Below are 24,682 nucleotides of genomic sequence, written 5' to 3'. Positions count from 1 at the left end.
AGCTTTTTGAGCATATACTCATGTCTATACATCTATAAACAAATGCCATATATACACATGGACACAGATATTTGTAATTTAGATACAGCTATAGCTACATATATATAGCTGCATGTCTAGCTATAGCTATATATATGGATACATGTATGATAGATACAGAGAGACAGATGATACATAAAGGAGATGATACATTTAAGGAGAACAATATAGCTACATGTATCTATCTCTTTTTAGCTCTCTGTGTACTCTGTGCAAAACAATCATTTTGCCTATATCTATATATATGTATCCATATCCACATATATTTACACCCAGTTTCTCTATCTATGCACACATAAATATAAAAACTGTAAATGTATGTGCAAACCCTCAGCTTTGTACTCTGTGTGTGAGCTGTGAGAGCTCTGAACTGTGTGAACTCTGTAGTGTGAGCTCTGTGCACTGTGAGAACTCCACACTGTGTATGAGCTCTGTGCACAATGTGTGATTATCTGCTGTGGCCATGGCTGCGCCTACAGCCCCACTATAAATGTGCATGTGTACAAACATGGGGTGGAGGGGTCTCCTCTGACCCACTCATGACACCAGAGCTCCCCCCCGTATATGGCTGAGAGTCAGTGTGCACACCCCCCACATCCACACCCCTACACCTTTAGGTACAAGGATTTACCAGCAGCTAAACCTCTACAGCTTTACCTTTACATGCACCTCTGTCTACAGAGCTACATCAATGTTTGTGTGTGCAAACATACACATTCATATATATATATATGTGTGTGAAATAACAAACACATATGTGTCTGTGAATATACACACACATATACTATCTCTGTCTAGGACAGCTATACTACCTTTACCTGTATCTACACTTATGTATAAATATATGGAAATTACAAATACATGTGTATCTGTGAACACATACATGAAGATCAATACACCTTTATAGCCATACAGAGATATGGAGATATAGAGATGTGTAGATATGTAGATACATCTATGCATGTATGTGTATATGCACCTCTGTAAATATAGATCTATACATCCATACCACGTATAGATCTATCCTATGTACATATATCCATTATCTACCCATACCTGTGTCTACACATGCACTCAGAAGTATTTATGTACACAAATACACATCTACTAAAACCACAAATATATTACACAGACCTGTATAATATACAGGTGTGTATGTACAGGTACACACCCACATAGCAGTACCTAAATAGATCAGTATTTATAGCTGTGTATGCTCACATAAAGATATATATGCACACATATAGATCTAAAACTTACAGTTCTGTGTATATCTACACATGTACATAGATCTACACATGCTATATATGAAAAGGTACATGTGTGGGGGTGATGTAGACATGTGTACATATATGTGCACCATGCAGAGATAACAGTAAGTGTAGATACACGACATTCGTCTGTGTCCATGTGTGCATGTCCCTGTGTCTCCATGTGCACATGTGTGTGTGTGTAGACATCTGTGTCAGTTTCTGTGGAAATGTGTGTGTGTGGACACGTGCAGAACACCAGGGGTACCAAGTGCAGGACAGCAGGGGTACCAAGAGCATTGCCAGGCCCCCCTGAGGCCGCCCACCATCCCTTCCCGTGCCAGACTCCACCGCGTCCTTCCCAAAGGATTTATTAAAACACAGAACAGAAACCGGGACACACAGAGCACGAAGCGGATGCAGGGGCGTTGCTCACAGCTGCCGGTGTCACCACGCTCGAGGCATCCCCATCCCAGTTCCAGCTGTCCCCTCTGTCCCACCCACATCCCCTCCATCTGCCTGCCCCAAGCCCGGCACACGCGGACCCCCAGCCACACCACAGCAGTGCCAGGGATTCCAGCAGGGCAGCAACAGGCGTGGGCTTGCTCAAACACCACCAGGATGAAGAGACGCCCCTTGGGGGGAAGCTGGGGAGCACAGCCGGCTGGGACATGGCACCACTGGCCTCCACTCACCCCTACACCTGCCAACACAACCAGACAAACACCGCAACTCCAGCCCTCCCTCCCTCCCCTCAGCCCACCTTGCCCAGACAAACTCTTCAAGTCTTCAATAAGAAAGTGCAAAAAATGTACACGGACACAAACCCCCAGCCCCGCCGCTCCCACGGGGCCGCAGCAGGCAAAGCACACTTGAAGCGGGAGCGGGACAGCGCGGCAGCGCCGGCAGCAGCTTGTCTTCCACGCAGGCAACGCTGGCACAATTTCCCTGCCGACCTCTGGCAACAGCGGCTCGTGGCCAGGGACAAGGGACTGTCCCCCAGAGCTGCTGTGAGAAGAGAGAAGGGCTGTCCATAAGGCAAATGTGGACCCTCCCCACATGCCAACCCCACCTGGGAGGACTGCAGGAAGGATCTGCTCCCATCTCCACTGCGGCTGCTTGAGGCAGAGGCCACAGTCAGATACTGGCACTGGGGAGCCCAAAATGGAGCCTCCATTTAGCCCCCCATCCCTTCATGTTCCCCAACAAAGAGAGCAGGAAGTACAGCCTTACCTCGGCTAGGAGTGGGAGCTGCAGGGGAAAATCATGGGAACTGCTAAATATCTGTGGTGACAGAGGAAACACCTTGCTCACTACTGTCCTGTGGCAGCACTCCTGGACCACCCAAATCCACCCTCTGAATTTCCCTGCCTAAGAGCAAAACCCCAGCCTACCAGTCACATAGGGTCCCAGAGGCATCTGGCTGTAGTTGACAATCCCACCTGGCCCAGGACCACGGAAATTCGGCCCAAAGCTGTTGTTGAAGATCGGGGCAGAGCCAAAGGAGCCCTGGGGAGGCAAGGAGGGAGAAAAGACATGGCCCTGTAGCCCATGACCCTCACAGTGAGGGCTCTGCGCCTGTCCCCACAGACCTGGGCAGCTGGATCCCCTCCACGGGTGGCCAGGCGGCTGAGGATGCTCCGCTCTGACATCTGCAGCCGGGCAGCCACGGGCGGGATGCGCGACAGCATGGAGGGCAAGCGTGTCACATCAGCCTTCATGTCACTCAGCAGCTCCTCAAGCTGGTTCAGCACTGCAAGTAAAGCAGGAGGTACTTGGGGGGATGCCTGTCACACCCAGCAAGCTGAGAGAACACAAGATGGGGACACCTCCTGGCTTGGCTCGCCAGGTGAGGGTGGGGAACCCTTCCCAGCCTCAGAGCAGACTCCCCCAGCGCTGCAGGTACATACCCTTGTGCAGGACAGCGTTGGCAGGCTTGTTCCCAGCCAGGGACTCTTTGGAGAGGTGCTGGTGGCTCTCAGCAAGGCACTCCACTTCTGCCAGCCGTGCGTTCAGTGCCATGGCCGGGTGACTGGGATCTTGGGTCATGTTGAGGTACGCCGCCCTCCGCAGCTGCTCCTCGATCACCAGGGCCTGCTCCAGCAACTGGGAGGTGTGGGAGAGCAAGGATTCAGGACCAGACCCCCCCACTATAAACCAGTAAACCACGGAGCTCCTCGCAAAATCCACTCCCCATTTTGCTCACAGAAGATGCTGGCAAATTCCCCCCTGGTTTCAAGATGCTGCTCTGGTCCTCCCACCAACAAGGACTCACCAGCCCTGGACCTGCCACTCGCCTTAAAACGCCGGGCAAGGAACTTGTTCTTCATCTCGAGGTAGTTCCCCTTGTGTATCTCTGACTTGAAGGGCTCGTTCAGGATCACGTAGCGTGGGTCATTCTGGATGTCCTGCCAGCGGGCATAGCCATGACTGGTGTGGGACAAGTGTCAAGGGCACAACCAGCCAGCCAACAGCCTGCCCACCACCCCACAGCCACACCGTGGCCCTAAACCCTCTCCCTGCTCATCACTGCAGCTCCAGCCCAGCTCCCACACCCCCAGAGAGGCCTCTCTCGCCTCGCTGCCTCCTGCTCTGCCAGGTCAAAGGGTACGTGACAATTCCTGCCAACAGCCAGTAGTCATGTCGGCGGTGCCAGATGTCATAGATCTTGCCAGAGGACATGGCAGCCCTCTCCTCATTCTGCCACAGCGTGTGCAGCTCTGTGGAAGCAGAAGGGAGACAGCCTGGTCAGGCAGCTGGAGTGCAGGTCAATGCTCAGCATGCAGGCAGGGCGAGTGATGGAACCTCCCAGGACCACAGGCACAGAGCAGACCCAGATCTGCTGCTGCCAGCAAAGCACCAGCCCATCCATGGCCCATCACCAGGGTCACATTCCTTGAACAGGTTCAGAGCCTCTGCAGCAGCTTTGCAGAACAGGCCAAGACCTCATCTCTCACCCTTACCTGTGAAGCCACCATCAGCAATGTTGAACATGAATCTGAAGTTCATGTTTCTGTCATCCTTCTTTCCCTCCTCCTCTTCCTCTTTCTCACCGTTTTGCTGGGCATCACTTGGTTCCTTCTCCTCCTCCTTGCCATCCTCTGCTTGGCAAACACAAGGAATTGGCCTAATTGTGCTCCACCACTACACCCACTGGTGCCACCCCTGCCCCATCACCACCAGTCACTGCTGCAGAAGCCACCAACCCCTCCCAGCAGGTCCCATTGTTAACACAGGCCACCCCAACAGGGTCTTGTTCCCACTCGTGTCTCCTGAGCCCCAGTGGTGCTGATGGCATCTTTGCCACCACCCTGTGGGCACGCTCTGTCACTGTGCCAGGCACTGGCCTCACTCTGGGAATTCTTCCCACTCTTCTCTCTCCAAAGCCTCATGCCTCACCTGGTTTGACTTCTTTATCCTCCCCCTTCCCTGGGCTGCTGCTCAACTCCGCCTTCTCCAAAGGCTTCTCTTGCTCTTGAATCCCCTCGTCTGCAGGAGGGAACAGGCCTACAAGAAATGCTTGACATGGAAAAAGCTCTGTAGGGAACAACCTACTTATCCAGACAGACTTTCCCTTTTAGGGTAAAGTAACTATATTGTTTGTACGTTCAAGAGGCTCAAAGAACTTCAAAGAGAACATTCTTCTGCTTTATATCAAATAAATGTGTTTAGTTTTCCCTCTTCCTTGAGACATCTGAAGGAACAAATGCCCCCCAAAATGACCATTTCATGCAATTTACAACTTGTTTTTTCAGGAATTTCTGCAGGAGTTTGTTCAGGTTTCCCATAGCAACTCAGAGAAGATACACAGCCTCACCTTTCGCCAGGGGCTCAGAAGAAGGCTCAGCCTTTTCACAATCCTCTTGCTTCTCTTTCCTTGGCCTCTCCTTGCTGTCACAGCTTTCCAGGTGCTCTTCACTCTCTGCCTCGGCACTTGCAGATACCTAAAGGCCAAGCACCCATCCCAGATCAGCCTGGCCCTCCCTTCCCTAGGGAGTACCCCAAGTTCCCAGGCAGAGCAGGGAAAACTTCCTGGAGGGGATGCTGAACAAAGCCACCTCACCTGGCTGTCAGACACCTTTCTGGGCTTCTGTTCCACCAGGTCCTTTTCCTCATGGAACCCCAGTTGTGCTTCTGTTTTGTCTATAGGAAAAGCAAAGCTCAGAAGCTGCTGAGCAGGGCCCAGTGGGTAAAGCACCTGCAAAACCTCCTGGTGTCTTGGGCCACCTCCCTCCCAAGCCAGACCCCAGCCACAACCCCCTGGATACCTGCAAGGGCCCCTGGTCCCGTGTGTGTGTGTGCTGGACTGGCCGGGACAGGCGTGTTGGGATCTGAAGACACAACCTCGCTGGATCTCTTGCTCTCTGGGCCCTCAAGAAGCAGGTCTGGGGTGCTGTACTTCCCATTGACATGCTCGAACTCCTGGACCTGGCACAGACACACATGGTCAGGCCAAACAGAGCAGGGACACTCCCAGCTGGTGCCACAGAGTCAGCATGTCCAGGCTGCTCACCCACAGAGTGACCAAGTGGCAGGATTACTGCAGCCACCCCATTGAGAAAAGTGTCCAGATCATTCTTAAAAAGTCCATTCATAACTTTACTCACCCACCTTCTTCCTTACTAGTGACATGACCCCGATGCGAGTCAGCACGTGCTGGCGAGACAGCCCCTCCCGGGGAACACCATCAGCAAAGGTTTCAGCACCATCGGCCCCAGGCTCACACAAATGTCTCATGAACAGAGACACGTATGCCCTGCAGGGAATCCAGACTTCAGTCCTGGCCCGTGTCCTCCCTGCTCAACCCAGCACGCACGTGATCCCCTGGATGAGGAAAGTCTCACCCCCAGGAAGGGAACAAGAGACAACGTCTCAATGAAACAGACACTGCCTCCCCAAAAAGAGCCCTCGGTGAAGGGGTGCAGCTCCCAGCTCTGCCTGCCAGGACCTCAGTACCTGAACTCCTTCTCGCTCTTCCCTCGCAGGTCCCGGACCAGCCAGTGGGAGTTGAAGGCATCCTGGGGTGGCATTCCCCAGCGCATGATGGCGTTCAGGAATGCCTTGCGCTGCCGGGCGTTGAAGCCCAGAACCTGCAGGAAGTGAAGGCATCGCTGGGATCACAGAGTGGCCTCAGCAACACGGGGCTTCCTGGAGCCTCACAGCTGTGACAGGCATTGCTGGACCAGGAATGGTGTCCCAGTGGGTCAGCACAGAGGGATGCAGCCCTCAGGCAGCCCGGGCACAACAGCACTGGCCATGCTCTGGATGAGGCTCACCTCGATGTTCCCCCCAACTCTTGCCAGCAAAGGAGGGAGAGGTTTGTCTCTGTCAGTCTTCAGCTGTCTCCGTGATTGTCTTCTGCCACCTAGAGCCAAGCAGCATCAGTGATGGATGGGCCAGGCACCAAGGAAAGTCACCTCATGTGCCCCAGGCTTCCTGCCCTCCCTCCTGATGGGAGCAGAACCCACCACAGCATCTGCCCAGACTGCAGGGTCCCTTCCAGCCACCACTCCCCAGGCCAGGACACTCCTCTGCCCTTCCCAAGCAAGGGGGGACCATGCCTGGTCCTCGTGGTGGAGCAGACCACAGTCCTGCAGAGGCCAAGGAAGCAGCTGGCTGCCTTCCCTGCCCTGGACAGCTCCTCAGCTGACAGAAAGCAGGGACACAGTCCCCTGAACTGTGCCCTGGGCACACCAGTCCCTCCAACCCAGACATTCCTGATGCTTCCAAATCCCAGGAACTATCAACAAACACAACAACTCACTCTGGCCTTCTGGCCTCTCTTCAAAGTCTTCATCCTCATCCTCAGAGCCAATGGAATACTCTGACTGGTTGTCAGAGAGCTCGTCCTGCCACTCTGCAGAACACAAGGGAGGCCAGGTTAGAAGACCCTGCCTGGGAGGGATGTGCTAGACAGGTCAGAGCCTGCTTGTGGGTAGGACAGGCATTCACGGCCAGGCAGCAGGAGAGGGGGACACAGCAACAGGAAAACATGTTCTCAGGTTTTACAGAATTGGCCTTGTTATGCACCAAAAACCAAATTTGAAATATTTTGCCCACTGACATGTCTTTCCTAGATTCTTCCAGCAAAACCAGAGTTCACAGACCAACCAATAAAAAGAAAAAAATACTTGAAAATTTCAACACTGGAAAGTTTAGGAATCTGGGAAGTACAGACCCAGGCAATCTACCAGCTGCAGAGAGACACCAAGTGACAGCTCTGTCTGTCCCAGGAGCTGAGCACCTGTGGCCATACCTTGGTCCTCCTGAGAGGTGTCATTGTAGTTGACCTGCTTGCGGATTCTCTTCCCTTTCCCCAGGTTCCTGGCCAGATCTTCCTGCTGCTGCTCATAATGGTGCCGCAGCAGCTTCTCCCAGTAGTCAGGGTCCACGTTCTCCTCTTGCTTGATGATCTCCCTTTCCACCTCCTCCTGCAGAGCCAGAGACAAAGAGCTCGAGCAGCCACAGAGAGAGAGCAGGGAGGGTCCTGCCCCATGCCAAGCACTCGCAGGGACAGCAGAGGGAGCAGGATGTACAAAGGGGTGATTGTAAGACATGATACTGATCACATTACCACACCGTCCTCTTCTCTCACAACATACTGAGCCACTTTAAAGGAGCTGAGATACTCATTCATGTTCTGCAGCTCCGTGTCGTCAGTCGCATCCTGGTTCCGGTCCAAAAGCTTAGAGATGGCAGCGTCATCGTAGTGGATCACACTGCTGTCCTCCACATCCTTATTGTCACCTGGAGAGCAGAGCGAGGGGAGCAGCAGCACAGGTCAGGGTGCTGGACAGTCTGCTCCAGAGCCAGGCAACCTCAGGTGAGGGGAGAGGGAGGAGGATGAGTCCCCCCAGCAAAGAGGGGCTACACACCTGGTGGGGTGCTACCATGCTTTTTTTTCATGCCAGGGGTTGCTGCACCCCCTTTTGTTGACAGTGTGTCTGAGAAAGGGGTAACAGCATCTGGCATTGCAATCCGCTGGCCCTGAGACACCATGCCTGTGGCACAGGGAGAGAGCAGTGAGCCCCAGCAGCTCAGAGAGGGCCCTGCCCCACACAGAGCATTCCCACCTCACCCTCCACATCATCCTTGAAGAGCTCTTCTGTCCCGAACTTGAGGATGTCATCCAGCTCTTGCTTGGTCATGGAGCCCGACTTGGAGCCGAGCCCCGGGCGGACCACCAGGTGGGTGAGCATCATCTTCCTTTTGGCCACCTGGGTGATGCGCTCCTCCACAGAGGCCCTGGTCACGAAGCGGTAAATCATCACCTTCTTGTTCTGCCCGATGCGGTGAGCTCTGCTGAACGCCTGCGGGCAGAGCACGGACAAGGCCAGGGTGGCACCGCGCCACAGGGACACGAGGGCCCTGCTTCTCACCCTCCACGCTGCATGAGAGGCACCCAGTTGAGGACAGGTATGAGGGAGGAGTGAGAATGTCACAGGGGAGAGGCAGTTTTATATGTCAGGTGTCTCCTAGACTGCAGAGAGGCCAGGAGAGGGTGTGGGAAAGGGACTGCAGAGCAGAAACACCCACAAACACAGGAGAAAGTGTCAGCAGCTCTCAAGAGAAGATACTGAAATCCCAGTGAGGGTGGCACAGCCAGAGAGGTACTTACTACACAGGAAGGAAAAGGGAAAGTCAGAAACCTGGATGTCATTGTGGGGATTCCAGTCAGAATCATAAATTATGACAGTGTCAGCTGTAGCAAGGTTTATGCCCAGACCGCCGGCACGGGTGGAGAGGAGGAAGCAGAACTGCTGAGCTCCAGGAGCTGAGAACGACAAACCCAGAGGTGGGAACAGGTGAGACAGAAAGAAGCACAGCTCAGAGAGGAGCAGCACCATTTCAGAGGGACAGAATGGCTCCCACAGCTGACAGGCAAGAGGCAGAGGTGTCAAGGAGTGAAAACATATCACCCCCTGCGAACCAGGTACTGCAGAACCCAGCTCCAGAGCAAAGGGGAAGCTCTGTCATCTGCTGAGGTCTTGGAGGGAAGGGCAGGAGCCCTTCCAGCTGAACAGCTGCTGGCACACTCAGAGTTCCTTGTGGGAACCAACTCAAGGGTGCTGTACGAGCAGCCCCACCGTGCCACAGGAAGGCAGACCTGTGAGTGTGGCACAAGCTGTGGGCACTGGCAGATGATCTACTGCTGGCCACACACTGTCATCCCCCCAGGGCCCCCCTCAGCAAGGCAGGAAGAAAGGTGAGTACCATTGAACCTGTCGATGGCCTCCTGGCGCAGGCCGCCGGTGATGCCCCCGTCAATGCGCTCGTACTTGTAGCCTTCGTACTCCAGGAAATCCTCCAGCAAATCCAGCATCTTTGTCATCTACAGGGCAAGGCGACCCTGGCATGAGAGGGTCTGCATGGCCAAACACCCCTGCCTCCCCTGGGGAGCTGCCCTGCCCCAGCAGGGTCCTTGCACAGAGCACAGAGGCCTCGGTGGTGGAGGCACAGCACGGCCAGCAAAGCAAGCACAGCCAACATGGAACTGCCAGAGGAGCAACACTCACATCTCATCTTCTACAGGCAACTCTGCCAGCAGGAAGGAATTGTGTCTGACTGTCCCTCCCCAAAGAGGAGCCTCGTGATTGTTGTCTCTTTTCTATCCTGAGCTAACAGAGCTCTTAAACACGACAGGCAGTCCCTCAGGAGCGAGCTGGGACACAGCCCTTGCACCATTACTGGCATGGCTGCCTGGGGGAGAAGCTGTCACCAGCTATTCCACCTATTTCTGTCTGCTCCCAGCACTAATTTCCCATACATAATTTAAAATAAATCCTTTTAAAATGCACTTATTATTATCCCTCCCTGCTCTCACCTGCGAGAAGATCAGAACTCTGTGACCGCCATCCCGTAACTTCTTCAGCATCTTCTGGAGCAGCATCAGTTTCCCAGAAGATTTGACCAAGGAATTCCCATCATAAGATCCATTGGGCAGCACAGGGGCCTCCTGTGAAGGCAGCATGGTCAGTGCCCACAAGGACAACCTGCATTAACCTCATGGAGGACTTCACTTGCATTTCCAAAACAAAAAACTAAGTCCTTGTACGAAACCCACAGTGCGTGGAAACCCACAGTGTTAACCAAAGCAGGATCATGGAAGCAGCTGCCACTCAACACTGAGACAAGTCCAAGGGTGCAAAGGCAGGGGACATACCACAGCTGCCACAGGGAACAGGTATGGGTGATTGCAGCACTTCTTCAGGTCCATCATGATGTTGAGCAGCGAGACCTGGTTCCCACCACCTTTCGAATTCAGGGCTTCAAAGTTCCTTGTCAGTATGAATTTGTAGTACTTCCTGCAGGAGGGGGGATGGGACAGACACTGTGTTAGCTGGGGCACGTGTGGGACTGGCACAAATGGGAGGGGACTGAATTAAACCCCCCTTAGTGTCACTGGAGATGCAAAAGGGACATTTGGAAGGTTTTAAAAGCAATTCAGCACATAGGGCTGGGTGTTTCCAGTTGCTCTGGGGGGATCTCAGCCCTGGCAGTGGGATGGACTGAGGGGCACACCACCACCCTCTGCTGGGTGCCAGCCAAGCTCCCCTGCTTAGCAGGAGGGGAAGAAGTGACAGGCCCTTCCTGCAGGTGCCCTGAGCTGCAAGAGATGCCACTGCATCTGCACAGATCAGCCTAGCAGAACCAGAGCTGGGGCAGCAGCAATGCTCCAGGCTCACCCAGGCACACCAGCAGCACGGGCCATGTCCCAGTGCCAGGAATGGGAGAAGGGGATTCAGCCTCAGTGTTTTCTCTGTGCCCCCAGAGCCAGCAGAGCCACGCTGCCAGCCCCCCACGCCCCAAGGACTGCACAGAGCCCAGTTCAACCACAGGGAACACACCTCCCAGGCAGCAGCGTGCCTCTGAGCCCTCAATCCCCACTGACACCTCACCAGGCTGGGGGAAGGCAGACACCCCTGGGGAATGCACTGGAACCACTCACTTCTGCATCTGGCTGAGCTCCACACGCACGATCAGCTCCGTCTTGGCCGGCATGTTCTTGAACACATCGGCCTTGAGCCGCCGCAGCATGTGGGGCCCCAGCAGGTCGTGCAGCTTTTTGATCTGGTCCTCCTTGGAGATGTCTGCAAACTCCTCCAGGAAGCCCTCCAGGTTGCTGTGGAAGCAGCCAGAGCCCCATGGCACTCAGCAACAGGGGCATGTGAAAGCAAAGGGATCTGCAGCTTTATGGCTTAAACCATAAAGAGCTCTTGAGGTACAAGAGATAATGCTTGTGAGGAGCCACCCTGATGGCCTGGGCAAGTGCAACTTACTTAAACCTCTCTGGAGTCAGGAAATTGAGCAGGTGGAAGAGCTCTTCCAAGTTGTTCTGGAGCGGAGTCCCTGTGAGGAGCAGCTTGTAATCGATCTTGTAGCTATTCAGTACTCTGAAGAACTGGAAAAGAAGTAAGTTTGGGTGACAAGGACTGCAAGGAACCAATGTGTCACTGTGGACTCTGCAGGGTGCACATGGAGCAGAGACCCCCATGCTGGGCATGCAGAGCAGGGTGCCAGCATGTCCTGCTCCCAGCCATTCCCACTGAGCACAGGCAGCATTCCCGGGTATCCCTGGGTCACACCACTTGTCTCCTCCTGCACCAGGGACAGTGAACATTCCAGGGGCTGGAGACTGCACTGAGCCTCAGGTAAAGGGGAAAGGAAGGAGAGGGATCAATTCCCTTCCATCATATCCTGCCCAAGGACTGTCAGGCAGCCAGGCTGCTGCCTCTCCTGCTGCTGAAGGGCTTTTAATGCCACAAGGATGTTAAAAGAGAAAAAAAAAATCACTCGCAAATGCCTGCCACCTACTTTGGACTGGTTGTTCTTCAGCCTGTGTGCTTCATCCACCACCAGACAGGCCCACTCTATGGAGCCCAGCACTGCCTGGTCAATGGTGATCAGCTCATAGGACGTGAGCAGGACATGGAACTTGATCTGGGCTTCCTTCTGGAGGAGCAGAGGGAGAGAAAAGCTGGGATAAGAGCAGCCAACAGGACAGCCTCCACCTTTGCTGCTGCTGCTGCATGTGATCCAAGATGAGAAGTGCTGCACTGCCTGGCACAGAGGCTGAGTTGTGCCAGCAGAACACCCCAACACAAGAACCAAGCAGAAGACCACAGAAATAGAAAAGCTCTGGCAGAAATCTGTAAAGCTCATCACAAATCCATGTTTGTAAACAATGCCAGCTGTGGCAAGCTGACCAGGGACCCTCTCCAGGTCCAAATTCTCCTCTCCCCTTCTCACTGACAGCTGAAGGGAAGGGGCAGGCACACACTGAGCTCCCACCTTCATGCGGAACACCTTCTTCCCGCTGCGGATGGCGTTGTCTTCAAAAGAAAACTCGTTTTCCCGGATGACCGAGCGGCTCTCCTTGTCCCCCGTGTAGGTCACCACGTAGAAGTCAGGCGCCCACATCTCAAACTCTCGCTCCCAGTTGATGATGGTGGAGAGGGGGGCACTGACTAGGTACGGCCCTTTGGAGTGGCCCTGCTCAGGGAGACAGAGCCCAGGCTGTTCTCCCCGTCCCCAGCAGCTCTCAGCCACCTCGGGGACTGCTGAGGGCTCCACTCACCTCCTTGTACAGGGAATACAAGAACACAATAGTCTGCACCGTCTTCCCTAGCCCCATCTCATCAGCCAGGATTGTATCTGTGCCTTGTGCCCAGGAGAATCTCAGCCAGTTCAGCCCTTCCAGCTGGTAAGGGTGCAGCGTGCCTCCCGTGGCATCAATGTACCAGGGCTGCTTGTCAAACTTCACTGTAGGCTGCAAAGAGAGCCACGGCACAGAGCAGTGAAAAACACCTGCCCCTCCTTCCCCTGCAGCCAAGCATATCCCTCTTAAGGTTTGTAACACCCAACAGCTCCAAAGGAGACACAGACAGGTCCCTGGCACAGCCCAGGCTCCTCACAGCAACACCACTCCAGAATTTTCACTGGAAACATGGTCCCCAGAGGAACCAGAGAAGGACAACGTGACAGAACAAGGGGACAGACAGCCCCCACTCCCTCCAGGTTCCCATACTGTCCCCACCACTCTCACTCACATCCACAAGAGGTGTTTCTGGAGGCTTTTCCAGCTTCTCCTCTTTCAGCTTTTTCCCTTTCTTGTTCAGCTTCTTCAGAGGGCGCGTGTCCTCCCCCAGCATCAGCTCCCTGTGACAGCCAGCACAGTCAGGGGTGGCAGGGGGTCACTCTTCTCTCAGCTCCAAGCCAAGGGACAGAGACATCTCCCACACTGCCCCTCTCCCCACAGGAGCTCTTCTGGCCCTGTTAGCAGGGGCACTCATTGATTTTTTCCCTGACAACAATCTCCAGAATGAAGAACAGCAAACTCAGAGTACTGTGGTTTTCCCCCAAAACAGGCAGCATGGCCATGGAGACCATGAATGTCATGGCAGTGCAGACACAGGGGAAGGGGAGCACAGGCTGGAGAAGAGCAGGTGGGACTGCCCAGCAGCCCTGAAATGGCACATCAGGAGGGCCAGCCTTGATCAGTGCTGGTCTTTGAAGAGAAATCACTGCAAGCAGTGTCAATGTGTTCAAAAGGGGGCCACCTCTGTGTCCCCCTTGTCCCAAACACCTGCAGGGGCTGCCCTGGCTCTGCCCTGCTCCCCCAGCTGTGGGCTCACACCTGTGGTTCCAGTAGAGGAGTTTGAGGTTCTCATAGTAGGGGATGTCTATGTCATCGATCTCCCAGGTGCACTGGTCATAGGGCAGGTCCTTCCACTTGATCAGGTAATGGATGTCTCCCTTTTTGTCAAAGCTGTAACACAGGGCACAGAAAGCTGATCAGGGAATGCCACCAGCCCTCGGGAGCAGCTGGCTGTGATCCCCTTCTGCAGAGCTGGATGCTTCATCCTCTGCCTTCACCTACAGACCAGGACATCCAAGCTGAGGTAGAAAAACAAAGTATCAACACTTCCAGCAGAAATGCCTATTCATCTGTGAGTGTGTCAAACCATTAAGCTTTACAGGCTGCTTTTCCATTCCACTAACAACCTCATTTCCCTGTTTCACCAGGCCTGGATGGATTCCAGTGCTTCCCCGCTCACCTGCAGCATTCACCACTCTAGGAAGTTCTGCTTAGAAGAAAACCAGAATAAACACACTTCCAAGTCTGACTCTGTGCCTACAGGGAAACCTGCTGCCTTGTTAGTGGACAAGGTAAAGCTCACACAAAAATCAGACAGGCAGCTTTAGTTCTTTCCTGCCATGCAGCCTTCCAGCAGAGCTGCTGCTACTGCTTGATATTTCAAGCTGCCACTTGAAATGCAGAAATTCAACCTGTCTCCAGCCACTCAATGCAGAAAGCCCATCTGCACAGCACATCTCATTCACAGGGAATTTCTTCTACAGAAAAGAAATATCAGTGTCAAGGTTCCGTAAGGGAGTTGGCCACATGCTCCAACTCTTCCCCTCAGCACCATCCCCATCAGCATCAGAATTTACAGAATGGTTAGGCTGTAACAGGACCCAAACAGTATGACTGGGAAGGGTGGAACAATGTGCATCCACCTTTAGGAAATTGGCTGTAACTCCATTTTTAATGTGCAACATAGCAGACATGAAAATAAGGCAGCATGGATCCCCTTCCAGCCTCAGCTTCAGCCCGGAACCAAACCTCCAAGGGAACACAGACCTCAGCACAGGCCAGAAGCTGAAATCCCAGCAGCCCAAGGTCAGAAGGATGGCACCATGTCCCTCGGGCTCTCACCTGTGGTTCAGGATGCGGTGGATCATCATCCACTCCGGTTTGATGCCGTAGCGGTAGAACCGCTCCTCCATCTTGGCATACTGGGGATCCTTGTTCTTCCTCTTCTCCCTCTGGCTGTCCTCGTCCCCGGAGCCGTAGTCGAAGGCCGGCGGCTCGTCCATGTCGTTCTTGCGTTGGTAGTTGCGGTACATCACGGTGTGGTAGAGCTCCAGCTGCAGCACCAGGGAGCCGCGCTCAGCCCGGGGCACCGCGCACGGGGCCGGGCAGGGGCTCTGCCCAGTGCCACGCGGGCTCACCTGCAGCTCCTTGACCCAGGAGCAGTGCCAGTAGGAGAGGCCGGCCCACTTGACGAAGAACTCGCGCTCGGGGATCCCCTCCAGCGCCTTGGGCGGGGGCAGAGCCAGCTGTGGGGCGGCAGCGGGCGGCGGGGCCGGCGGCTCCTTCCAGGCCCAGTGCAGGATGCGCTGCACTTTGCCCTTCAAGGGAGGGCACTGGGATACAGGGCAAACAGGCAAGAGTACAGAGTTTAAGGTGAGACCCTGCCAGGGGCCACGGGGAATTAGAGCAGGGAACTGGGGGACAGAAGGGACCCCTTCATGCCAAGTGGACACAGGGTGCCTGAGAAGTGTCCATGACACTTCTGCATCTCCCATGGGGACAGGTCTTGCCACCAGGCAGAAATGGCACCTCTCTATAGGCCACACATGGAACAAGGCTTGACATCCCATCAGAAACCAGGCCAGGAAGCTCCCAGCCAGCAATTCCCACAGGGAGACCAAAGAGGCAGCAGAGCCTTTCAGAGCCACCCCGCACCCTCAGGCACATGCAGCTGGCAGCAACGCTCCTCAGGGAGGGGTTTGGGGCAGAGGGCAGGGCTGTGAGGAACAGCAGCAGCCAGGCAGGTGTGGGAGCAGGGACAGAGTAAGGAATGGGAATGCTGGTGACACTCACTGTACAGCGTGGGCAGAGCCATTCACCGTTTGGGATCTCTGGCAGTGGTGGGTTCAGGCAGTGCAGGTGGTAGGAGGACGGGCAGGTGTCACAGCACAGCAGCTCCCCTCCATCCTTACAGACCCGGCAGAACTCCATGTGGTCATCCTCCTCCTCCTCCTCGCCACCATCCTCTTCCTCCTCCTCCTCCTCCTTCGGCTCCCACTGGATGCCCTCCTTCTCCTGGGGAAGCACAGCCAGTGTGACCTGAGGGTTTCCACCAGCAGGCCACCCGCCCCCAAGGCTCCCCGACCCCACTCACACAGTGGGGGCAGCTCCACTTGCCCTCGGGGGCCTTCTCCAGCTCGGGGTCCAGGCACACCAGGTGGTAGGCGCGGGGGCACGTGTCGCACAGGATGATCTCCCCGCCCTGCTGGCACACCTCGCAGTAGTCCTGGTGGTCAGTCTCGTACCCGTCCCCCTCTTCAACTGCAAGCAAGGGACAGGGGACAGTCAGAGGGGTGGCAGAGCAGCCAGCTCTCCCGGAGGGGATGGGACGTTGCTCCTCTACCATACAGTTAAGGAAATAAGGACAGCGTTTCACCTCAGACCCCTCCTGTTAATTCCCACTGCCTCTCTGTCCCTCAGCAGCACAGTTCACCTTTGCACACAGCATCATCTCACCTCTGTCTCTCTTTCTCTCTCCACACTGTATCATCCTTTGGTTCCTTCAGGCTCTCAATGGAGAATGCCAGAACCTGGAGAGGTTGCAAGGGAGGCCGGTCAGAGAAACCTCCCCAGGCACCAGCACCAAACGCACCATGCAAGGGTGACACGGCCAAGGACACCACTCCTCTCCTGGGACTACTCTGCTCTTCCTCGGGGCTCCCTGGCACAGAGGCAGGAGCACTCTCAACACAGCACAGAAGGGAAAAGGAGCAGAGGAACGAGGCCTTGCAAGTGCCAGAATGGCTCATCTCAATTCCCAGCTCTGCCACAAACTCCTGGCATGGAACTCCAACCTTCCACTCCTCCAGCACGCAGCAGGAGCTGCCTACCTCCAGCACCAGGGCCCTCACAAGGCCACAAGCAATGCCCTTCACACACAAGACATGGGGCCAGCCAGCCAGCCCAGCCTCGCCAGCCAGTGGGGAGGCTGGCCAGTGTCACACCCTAGCTGATCCCCAGCCCAGAAGCTGCCCTTCCATTTCTTGGAAGCAAAAATCCATCAGAAAAGCTAAGAAGCCAAAGGATGTGCCTGGATCTGAAATATCTCATCCCAAACAAGGACACAAGACAGAAAGGCAACGTGCTCAGCACAGGGAGCTGCTCTCCAGAGCAGCAGAGGTGCCATGGCACAACATCCACCCGGGAAGGGATGAAGGGACACACACCAATGTGGTCACACAGCCACTGGCAGATCCTGACAGATCCTTTTCCATGGTTCACATGCCTCCCTGTCCCTGCATGGCTACCACAGCTCTGCCACCTGCCTCTGCCTGACTGCACACCTCACACAGACAAAACATCCCTCGTCTCCACACGGCCTCACCCACAGCCTGCCCTGCTCTGCTGGGAGCTTGCCACAAGCCACATCTCTCCAAGTTCCTCAGAAAATCACTTCCCTGGAAACCCCACAAATTCCTTGCAGGCACGAGCCCCCCAGCAGCAGGGCCTGGACACCAAGAGCACCTCACACTCCACTCACACAGGCACAGGCACATCCTCTGCCAGAGCCAGTGCCAGACACAGCCCGGAGCTGCACGGGCCAGGGGAGCACCATCTGAACAGGGAAACCCAAACAGAGTAGGAACAGAGTACAAAGGATGGCCTACTCCTCTTTTTCTTTTTCCTCTTCTTCCCTCTCTTCCCCAGGCCAGCTGAGCACTCAGAGCGCATGGAGGAGCTGTTGATGCTGGCGCTGTCAAAGTCAGATTCTTCCCGTTCCTCCTCTTCGCTCTGCAGAGGGAAAAAGCAAAGCACACCCAGTCCAAGTGCTGGCATCCCAGCTGTCCTTCCACTGCTGGGACTGTTCTCCTGGATGGGAACAACCCCAGGATCCCACCCTGTGCATCCAAAGGCCTCTTCTTCCAGGACCTGGCAGAACTTTGCTCCCTCTCTCTCTTTTGACACCCATTTCAGCCCTGCCATCCCTCCTGTGTCCATGTGTGCAGGCATTCCCACTTGGCATTCCCACAGCATGAAAGGAGTCAAAACAGGCCCAGCATTCCATGGAGTCAAACATAATAATAAATCTGAGTTCTTACAAGGGAGACTCAAGCGTGCAAATCCCCAGCCTGCACACTCCCACCCGGGTGCTCAGGCTCCAGCTGCAGGAGCCCTTTGTGACTCTCTGGAAGGTGAATGTGTGGCTCTAGAGCACGGGAGGAATTTTTTGTGATACACGATTGAAAATCTGCAGCAATGAGTGGCTCCTGCCCTTCAACACACAGATGTGCTTTGCAAACAGGTTGTGTTATAGAAACTAAAGCTGGAACTGCAACACAGTGAGCTGAGGGGGTTTGACCGATGTTATCAACACCTGGAAGAGCCCCACTCCCAGTCAAGTGTTATCTAAGGAAATTGTTCTTTAAAATGCTGTTAACTCCTTGAAACACCCCTGATGCTGGGCAGCTCCAGCATCCCAGGCAATGCCACGGGACTGCAGCTGCCGTGGGCAGGCCCTGCTAATGCAATTAAAGCATCCCAGAATTCTCTGGGATGCACGGTTCAGCTGCAGTGCAAGCCCTGAAGAATTCCTTTGCAAATGAAATCTGAAATGATGGCATTATCACCCGCACTGCTGAAAGTAAACAGGGTCATGTGATTTTAGCAAAAGCTGTGGCCAGACACGAGTGTCACAAATCTGAGCCTGGACACGGGTGCAAGGGGATGTGACCAGAGCCCCAGAGAGGGGCACAAGTGACACCCCTGACATGGGGTGGGTGTACCATCCCAAACAAGGGCTTGTCCCAGTACTTCCCTCCCAGACCCAAAGCCCTGCAAACTTACAGAGGAGCCCTTTTTCCTTTTGCTGGGGATTCCTCCAAACCGAAATTTCAAGCCTGCCATCTTTTTCCCTTTCCCCTTTTTCTTCCCGTCTTTGGAGCCCTTGATTTTCTTCCGTACACCTGGACCTGAAGAAATTGAAAACTTGTCTGGTACTCTACAAAAAACTGTCACCCAAATCACCCCCCAGCACAGTGGAAGCCACATCTCTCCAGGGGCTGTTCCTCAGAAAATCACTTCCCTGGAAACTCCACAAATTCTGAAACTTCCTTGCAGCAGCAGGACCTGGACAGCAAGAGAGCACCTCACACTCCACTCACACAGACAGGCACAAGGTTCCCAGGTGCACACAGCACAAAGGGAGATCGCTCTGCTTTCCCACTACTGCTCAGCTTGATGAATTCCCACAAACTGCCAAACATCCAGCAGACCCAGAGGCTGGATCTGCCGTGGTTCATGAACCACACGCCTCTCAAGGACCTCTGCAAGGCGTGTGCAGACACCCCTCTGGCACCCTCTTTTCCTCCCAGCTTTGCTGCAGCTTGTGCTCTGCGGCCCTGTGCCAGCTCTGCTGGCAAGAGCAGCCCCCCAGAGGTGGCACCCACCCTTGCCCTCCTTGGTCTTGGCCTTCCTGACGACGGCGGGCAGGGCAGAGGGCTGGGGGCTGGCGGGGAGCGCCGGGGCGATGGTGACAGTCTCCACAGCTGCAGCCACAGCTGCCGCGGCCGCCGCCGCCGAGCTGCCCTTGAAGGGGTTGTTGGCACTGAACTCTCGCCACTTGGCGCCCAGCACCGTCATCATCTTGGACATGGGGATCTTGGGGTTCTTCTTGGCAATCAGAGGCCTGCAGGGCAGGGGAGAACCACGTTCAGCACTGTGTTGTGTCTGTTCCTACACTCACATGCCCGTGCTTCAGCCCAGATGTGGCAGTGGTGCCTCCCTGCAGGAGTTTCGTGGGAGGCAGCAGAAACCAGAGCTTCCTTAAGCAAATGTAGGCAAGGGGGGCACACCTAAATCTCCTCAGAGACCTCCCTTCCCTGAAATGCCTGCTGTGCTCTGAAAGCAGAAATTCATTAACACTGTTTTTCTCATTAAACTTTTCAAATAAGCATACACAAAATATGGGGCTTTGGAGAGCAGGAGAGACAAATGCTTCAGCTGTTTTCCAGTCAATCCTCCAAATAAATGGAGTTCAGAGGACTGAGTTGGAAGGAAGAAGAGACAAGGAGCTGGCGATGCAGAATTGACTTCACAACTTCATCTGCTGACTGAGCAATGCCCAAACCTCAACCACCAGGCCCACAGTTCCCTACCTGAGGAACTGGCTGAAAGCCTTGTAATTGGTCAGAGTGTGGTAATCCTCTTCTGAGAAAACGTAATCTACGTCATCGAGACCCCATTCCTCCATGAGCTGGGCTGAGCTCTTGGGCTCCTGGAGATTTAGAGAGTCATCATTAACACAAACAGCCACGGCTCTGCAGATGAGCAGCACAAGGCTGGCTCTGTCTCGTGCTCCATGTCTCCCTAGTCAGTGATATGCAGGGATTTGTTTCTGGGATTTATGAAATAGCACACGCAAGTCCCTAGAAACAAATTAACACAGCACCATGCAAATGCTCCCCACCATGTAACACTCTACAAGGCCTTGGCAGGTTCCACAGCTCCAAGAAACTCAACTTCTCCCTCCACTCAAGTACCAAGGAAATAGAACTTCTCCTGTCCCAGTCATTCACCTGCAGCCTCATCCTTGCCAAACCCAAGGGTTCTTCATGGAACCCTCAATTCCCTTTGTCCAAGCCTGGCTTCAGGCACTAGCACCAGCTCAGAGTAAAGAAGTCTTTTGTACCTTTAAACTTCCATCCTCATTGTCATCCTCCTCTTCATCCTTCTTCTTCCGTTTTGGCTTTTTCTCCTTCTTGTCTTTCAGTTTTTTCTTCTTCTTTTTGTTGGGAGAATAGTCACTCCCTTCACTTTCTGATTTCTCCTCGATCTCCTCTTCATTTTCTGACATTTCATCATTGCTCCCCTAAAACAGAAAGGGACAGTGAAGAACAAGCCTGTCCCCACTTCACTCTCCTCCCACATGAAACCACCATCTCCAGCAGATGGGTGCATTCTGCTTCCCCAGGTCAGAAAGGAGCAGGCTTTGATGGCTACACTCTGCTGGAAGAGCAGGGACTGCCCAGGGGATGTTTTTGTTTATTTCTGGAGAGATCATGACCCACTGCTCAACACTGACAGTAACAGAATTAATTACCACCCCAAGGAACGTGGCTGCCTGCTGGGCAGAGCACTCAGGTAACTTCCTGAGCTGCCAACACTCATGGCCAGGGCATGTCCAGCCTCTCACCAATCATCACACCCAAATCCTCCTCAGCAGGGCTGCTCACCACCCAGCCTGGACTGATGGGGGTTGCTGTGACCCAGGTGCAGCACCTGCACATGGCTTTGCTGAGGCTCCCATGGGTCCCCTCCCTGCTTGTCCCGGTCCCTCGGGGCACTGAGAAGCACCAGGGCAGGGCTGAGGGACGGTCCCTCCCTGCTCGGAGCAGCGGCATCGCTCCTTCGGCGGGGTTAGAACAGCTGGAATTGGGCACAGGATAATTGGTTTCCATGGGAACTGCTGCAGTACAGGTTGAATCTCCCTCTCCGCTGCCTTCCCTGCCAAGGACCTTCATCTGCCTGCGCTGAGGTTCCAGCACAGCCTGGCTGCTCCACGCGGGTTTTTTCCGCGGGTTGCAGCAGGGATTCCTGCCCCAGCTCCACTGCAGTGGATTCCCGAGGCAGGGCAGCCCCAACAACGCCCGGGCACAGCACTGGGTCACACCAAGGACTGCACTTCACTCCCACCCGCCCCGAGCAGGGGTAAGGCTCATCTGCCCCCAAAACTCTGGAGAAGTTCAGGAAAAGGAAGCCCCATCAGCTCCAGCACCAGCTTCTCCCTGGCTGTGACAGATGAGGGGACAGTCTGCCACAGGTGGAACCTGGTTAGAGCTGCCCACACAAGGCATTAATTTTAAAAAATGGGGCTCTCAACCTGTTATTTCATCCCCATCCCCAGCTCAGCAGCAGCCAAGCTCAGCACAAGCTGCAGGGCTCGGGCAGGTCAGCAGCAACAGCAAAGGGGCAGAGGTGAACACACCTTGGAGTTGTGTTTTATTTTCCCCCCCTCAGAAAACAGCAGAGGGAAGAAATTGTGCCTAAGAATGGGAGAGGTAGAGGGGGCAGAGGGCCTGTGTGATATCTGCAGGAAGAGAACATCACCATGGCCACGATGGAAACAAGCTTCCTTGGGGCCACTACAGCAAGAGGCAGTGCAGGATGGAATCAGCTGTCTTCAAACCAGCAGCTCATCACACTCCTGCCCATGGCACAAGCACTGCAATGCAATACCTGACCCAGCCCATGTGTTTACAGCTCCCTTGGCAAGGGGGGACATTGTGCTGGGTGAGCAGCTTCTCCCCAGCCCCAGCAAGGCAGCTGGGGGGCTGAGGAGCCGTCACTGCTCATCCTTTCTTCCCAGCAGCCTGTCTACATTTACAGAAGACGTCTGCTCCTGTCCTCGTGTCCAGCACTGTCTGGGGGTGGGACAGTGAGCAGCAGAGCCCAGGTGGCACAGGATCAGTGAGGCAGGCTCAGGGAGCAGTGCCAGACAGCATTCTCGACCCAGCAGCACACCTCCAGTGCAGCCTCACACAAACCCTCACCTTTGTTCTCCTACAGAAGGCCCAAGACTCCTTCCATGTGCCAAGTCCTGGACCATCTCCCTTGCAAACAGCTGGAATGAGTGCAGCCAACAGCAGTGTCCCCAGAAACCTCCAAGCCCTGCCCCGATCATGTCCCAGCAGGGTGGTTTGCATCTCCCTCCGTGAGAACATGAGCCCCAGATGCTGTGCTGGGGCAGCACAGTCAGCCAGATTTACTGCTGTCCCTGGATGCTGCCCTGCTGGGGCAGCAGAACCCCAACACAGGGGCTGGACAGCACCACTGCACACACCAGTGAGCCCAGCAGAGCTGAGCTGTGCCTGTGGGGTGGGAGCACCACTGCCAGCAGGCATGGAGGCCCCCTCTCCCCCCAGACAGGGGACACTGCCACTCCTGAGCAGCCAAGCTGGGAAAGGGCAAGAGTGTCACCTCCCCAGCACCTGCTCAGTGAGGGAAAACCCCAATAATGACCCTTCTTTCCATCCACAGAAACCCAAGAGGTGCTTGCCAGCAGCACTCTGAGCTGCTGCCTCTGCGCCACAGCTGAGGAGCCCCAGCCCAGTGTGAGAAAGTGCAGCGTTACCTCCTTCTTCCTCCTCTTGATTTTGGCAGCCTTGCCATCTTTCAGCTTCTTGGATTTCTTCTTTTTCTGTACCACAACTTGGTCTTCTGCAAAAAACTCATCCAATCCTTCCAGCACCCCATCATCTTCTTCTGGGGACAAAAGGGACAGCTCGCATGTGGACAGACTGCACAGGACACCACGCTCAGCACGACACAGGAGCACACCTGAGCAGCAGCTTCAGCCCACAGGACACAGAGCTCTGTGGCCTCTCCTGCAGACCCTCACAGGGGCAGCTGCCCCCTTGGTGCCCCTCGAGGGTCTTGCCTAGCAGCACCAGCCTCAGCTGGTCCCTTGCCCAGCTCCTCCTGCCCAGCAGGGAGGTGTGGGCAGCCCACGCTGGAGATGGACACGGGGACATCCTGTCAGCTCCTGCTGGCCTGGGCCTGCAGACACCGGGGGAGCACTCGGCTGTCACCTTTCTGATCCCCAGGCAGAGCTCATGAAAACACAGTGGGTGAGGAGAGGAAGGGTCCATGAGGAAAACGGGTGCCACAGCTGCCAGGCTGTTCTGGGCTGCTCACGCCAGCTCAGGGACCCAGCCCTGGGCAGGGGCACTGGTGCTAGTGCACACCTCCCCTTCCCATCATTATCCCCCCAAACCAGGGCATCCCAGCCGGTCTCCACACAGCTGGGCTTGTGTCTTTATTTCTGATTTCTGAGCTCACACAGCAACACCCCTTTGGGGTGGTCAGGATGTATTGATCACTCCAGTTCTGAGAGGCCCTGGCACAGAGAAGCTCTGGATGCTCCATCCCTGGAAGAGTTCAAGACCAGGCTGGATGGGTCTTGGAGCAGCCTGGGATAGTGGAAGGTGTCCCTGCCCGCGGCAGGGGTGGAACTGGATGCTTTAAGACCCCTCCCAATCCAAACCACCCTGCGATTCCATAATTCACTGATTCATGCTGTGTGCTGCTTTAGGTCCGACAGGGCGGGCATCGCTGCACCAAGCCCAGCCGGGGGAACCAGCCATCACCCGGGCACGATCCGAGTGCGAACCGGCCGGTGAGGAGGAGGACCCGGCACAGACCGCCCCGGTCCGGGCAGCGCGGACAGCACGGCCGGACCGACGGGGAGCGACGCCAGCGCCCCGCCCGTGCCCCCCGCCCGCCGCCGCCGCCTACCCGACACGTCCTCCTCGTTGTCGGCGTCGTCCAGCAGGTCGCGGGCGGGCGGCGGGCCCCGCATGCCGGGCGGGGCAGCGCCCGCCCCGGGCCGAGCGCCGGGGCCGAGCCGGGCGCGGCCGCTCCGCGCCAAGATGGCGAGAGCCGGCCCCGCCCCGGGGACACGCCCCCGGCCACGCCCCCGTAAGTATGGCCACGCCCATCGCCACGCCCCCCGCGAGCCGCTCCCCGAAAAGCCCCAAACCCCCCAAAAATCTCCCCAAATCCCGACCCCCCGAGCCGG

At 55.4% G+C, this 24,682-nt stretch overlaps 1 protein-coding gene across 5 annotated transcripts; it reads right to left on the bottom strand.

The window, feature by feature from the left end:
• Positions 1–1,644: 1,644 nt before the first annotated feature.
• On the bottom strand, positions 1,645–24,557 carry CHD5 (chromodomain helicase DNA binding protein 5). 5 transcript variants are annotated; one of them, XM_064397227.1, is made up of 42 exons: positions 24,400–24,557; positions 23,237–23,367; positions 20,795–20,974; positions 20,262–20,380; positions 19,554–19,792; positions 18,952–19,076; positions 17,775–17,898; positions 16,262–16,428; positions 15,961–16,182; positions 15,306–15,500; positions 15,010–15,221; positions 13,927–14,058; positions 13,340–13,448; positions 12,868–13,059; positions 12,582–12,782; positions 12,105–12,242; positions 11,570–11,691; positions 11,239–11,412; positions 10,453–10,594; positions 10,114–10,245; positions 9,504–9,621; positions 8,939–9,063; positions 8,368–8,599; positions 8,165–8,290; positions 7,864–8,036; positions 7,546–7,720; positions 7,054–7,146; positions 6,566–6,654; positions 6,246–6,379; positions 5,901–6,045; positions 5,558–5,717; positions 5,353–5,432; positions 5,107–5,233; positions 4,689–4,796; positions 4,253–4,390; positions 3,901–4,009; positions 3,587–3,719; positions 3,200–3,395; positions 2,882–3,042; positions 2,684–2,798; positions 2,523–2,573; positions 1,645–2,297 (listed from the first exon to the last, which is right to left on the bottom strand). In XM_064397227.1, exons 1-41 carry the CDS (start codon positions 24,461–24,463, stop codon positions 2,566–2,568), a joined length of 5,865 nt encoding a protein of 1,954 aa, XP_064253297.1. In that variant the 5' UTR covers positions 24,464–24,557; the 3' UTR covers positions 1,645–2,297; positions 2,523–2,565. The 5 variants fall into 5 exon arrangements, with proteins under 5 accessions (XP_064253297.1, XP_064253298.1, XP_064253300.1 ...); XM_064397228.1 differs by having other exon boundaries at positions 1,645–2,294; XM_064397230.1 differs by having other exon boundaries at positions 12,105–12,239.
• Positions 24,558–24,682: the final 125 nt, after the last annotated feature.

The sequence above is a fragment of the Passer domesticus genome, chromosome 22, assembly GCF_036417665.1.
Source record: "Passer domesticus isolate bPasDom1 chromosome 22, bPasDom1.hap1, whole genome shotgun sequence".
NCBI lineage: Eukaryota > Metazoa > Chordata > Aves > Passeriformes > Passeridae > Passer > Passer domesticus.
The sequence above is the reverse complement of the archived record's forward strand: the minus strand, read 5'-3'. Positions and strand labels throughout refer to the sequence as shown.

What these genes read in the sequence shown, in the direction of transcription:
- CHD5 (XM_064397227.1), bottom strand. Translation starts at nt 24,463, where the DNA reads ATGCGGGGCCCGCCGCCCGCCCGCGACCTGCTGGACGACGCCGACAAC. An exon ending in CAAGACCAAGGAGGGCAAGG is followed by an intron (nt 19,077 to 19,553) that starts GTGGGTGCCACC and finishes CAATTTCTTCAG; the next exon opens with GTCCAGGTGTACGGAAGAAA. An exon ending in CTTCAAGGATGATGTGGAGG is followed by an intron (nt 8,291 to 8,367) that starts GTGAGGTGGGAA and finishes CCTGTGCCACAG; the next exon opens with GCATGGTGTCTCAGGGCCAG.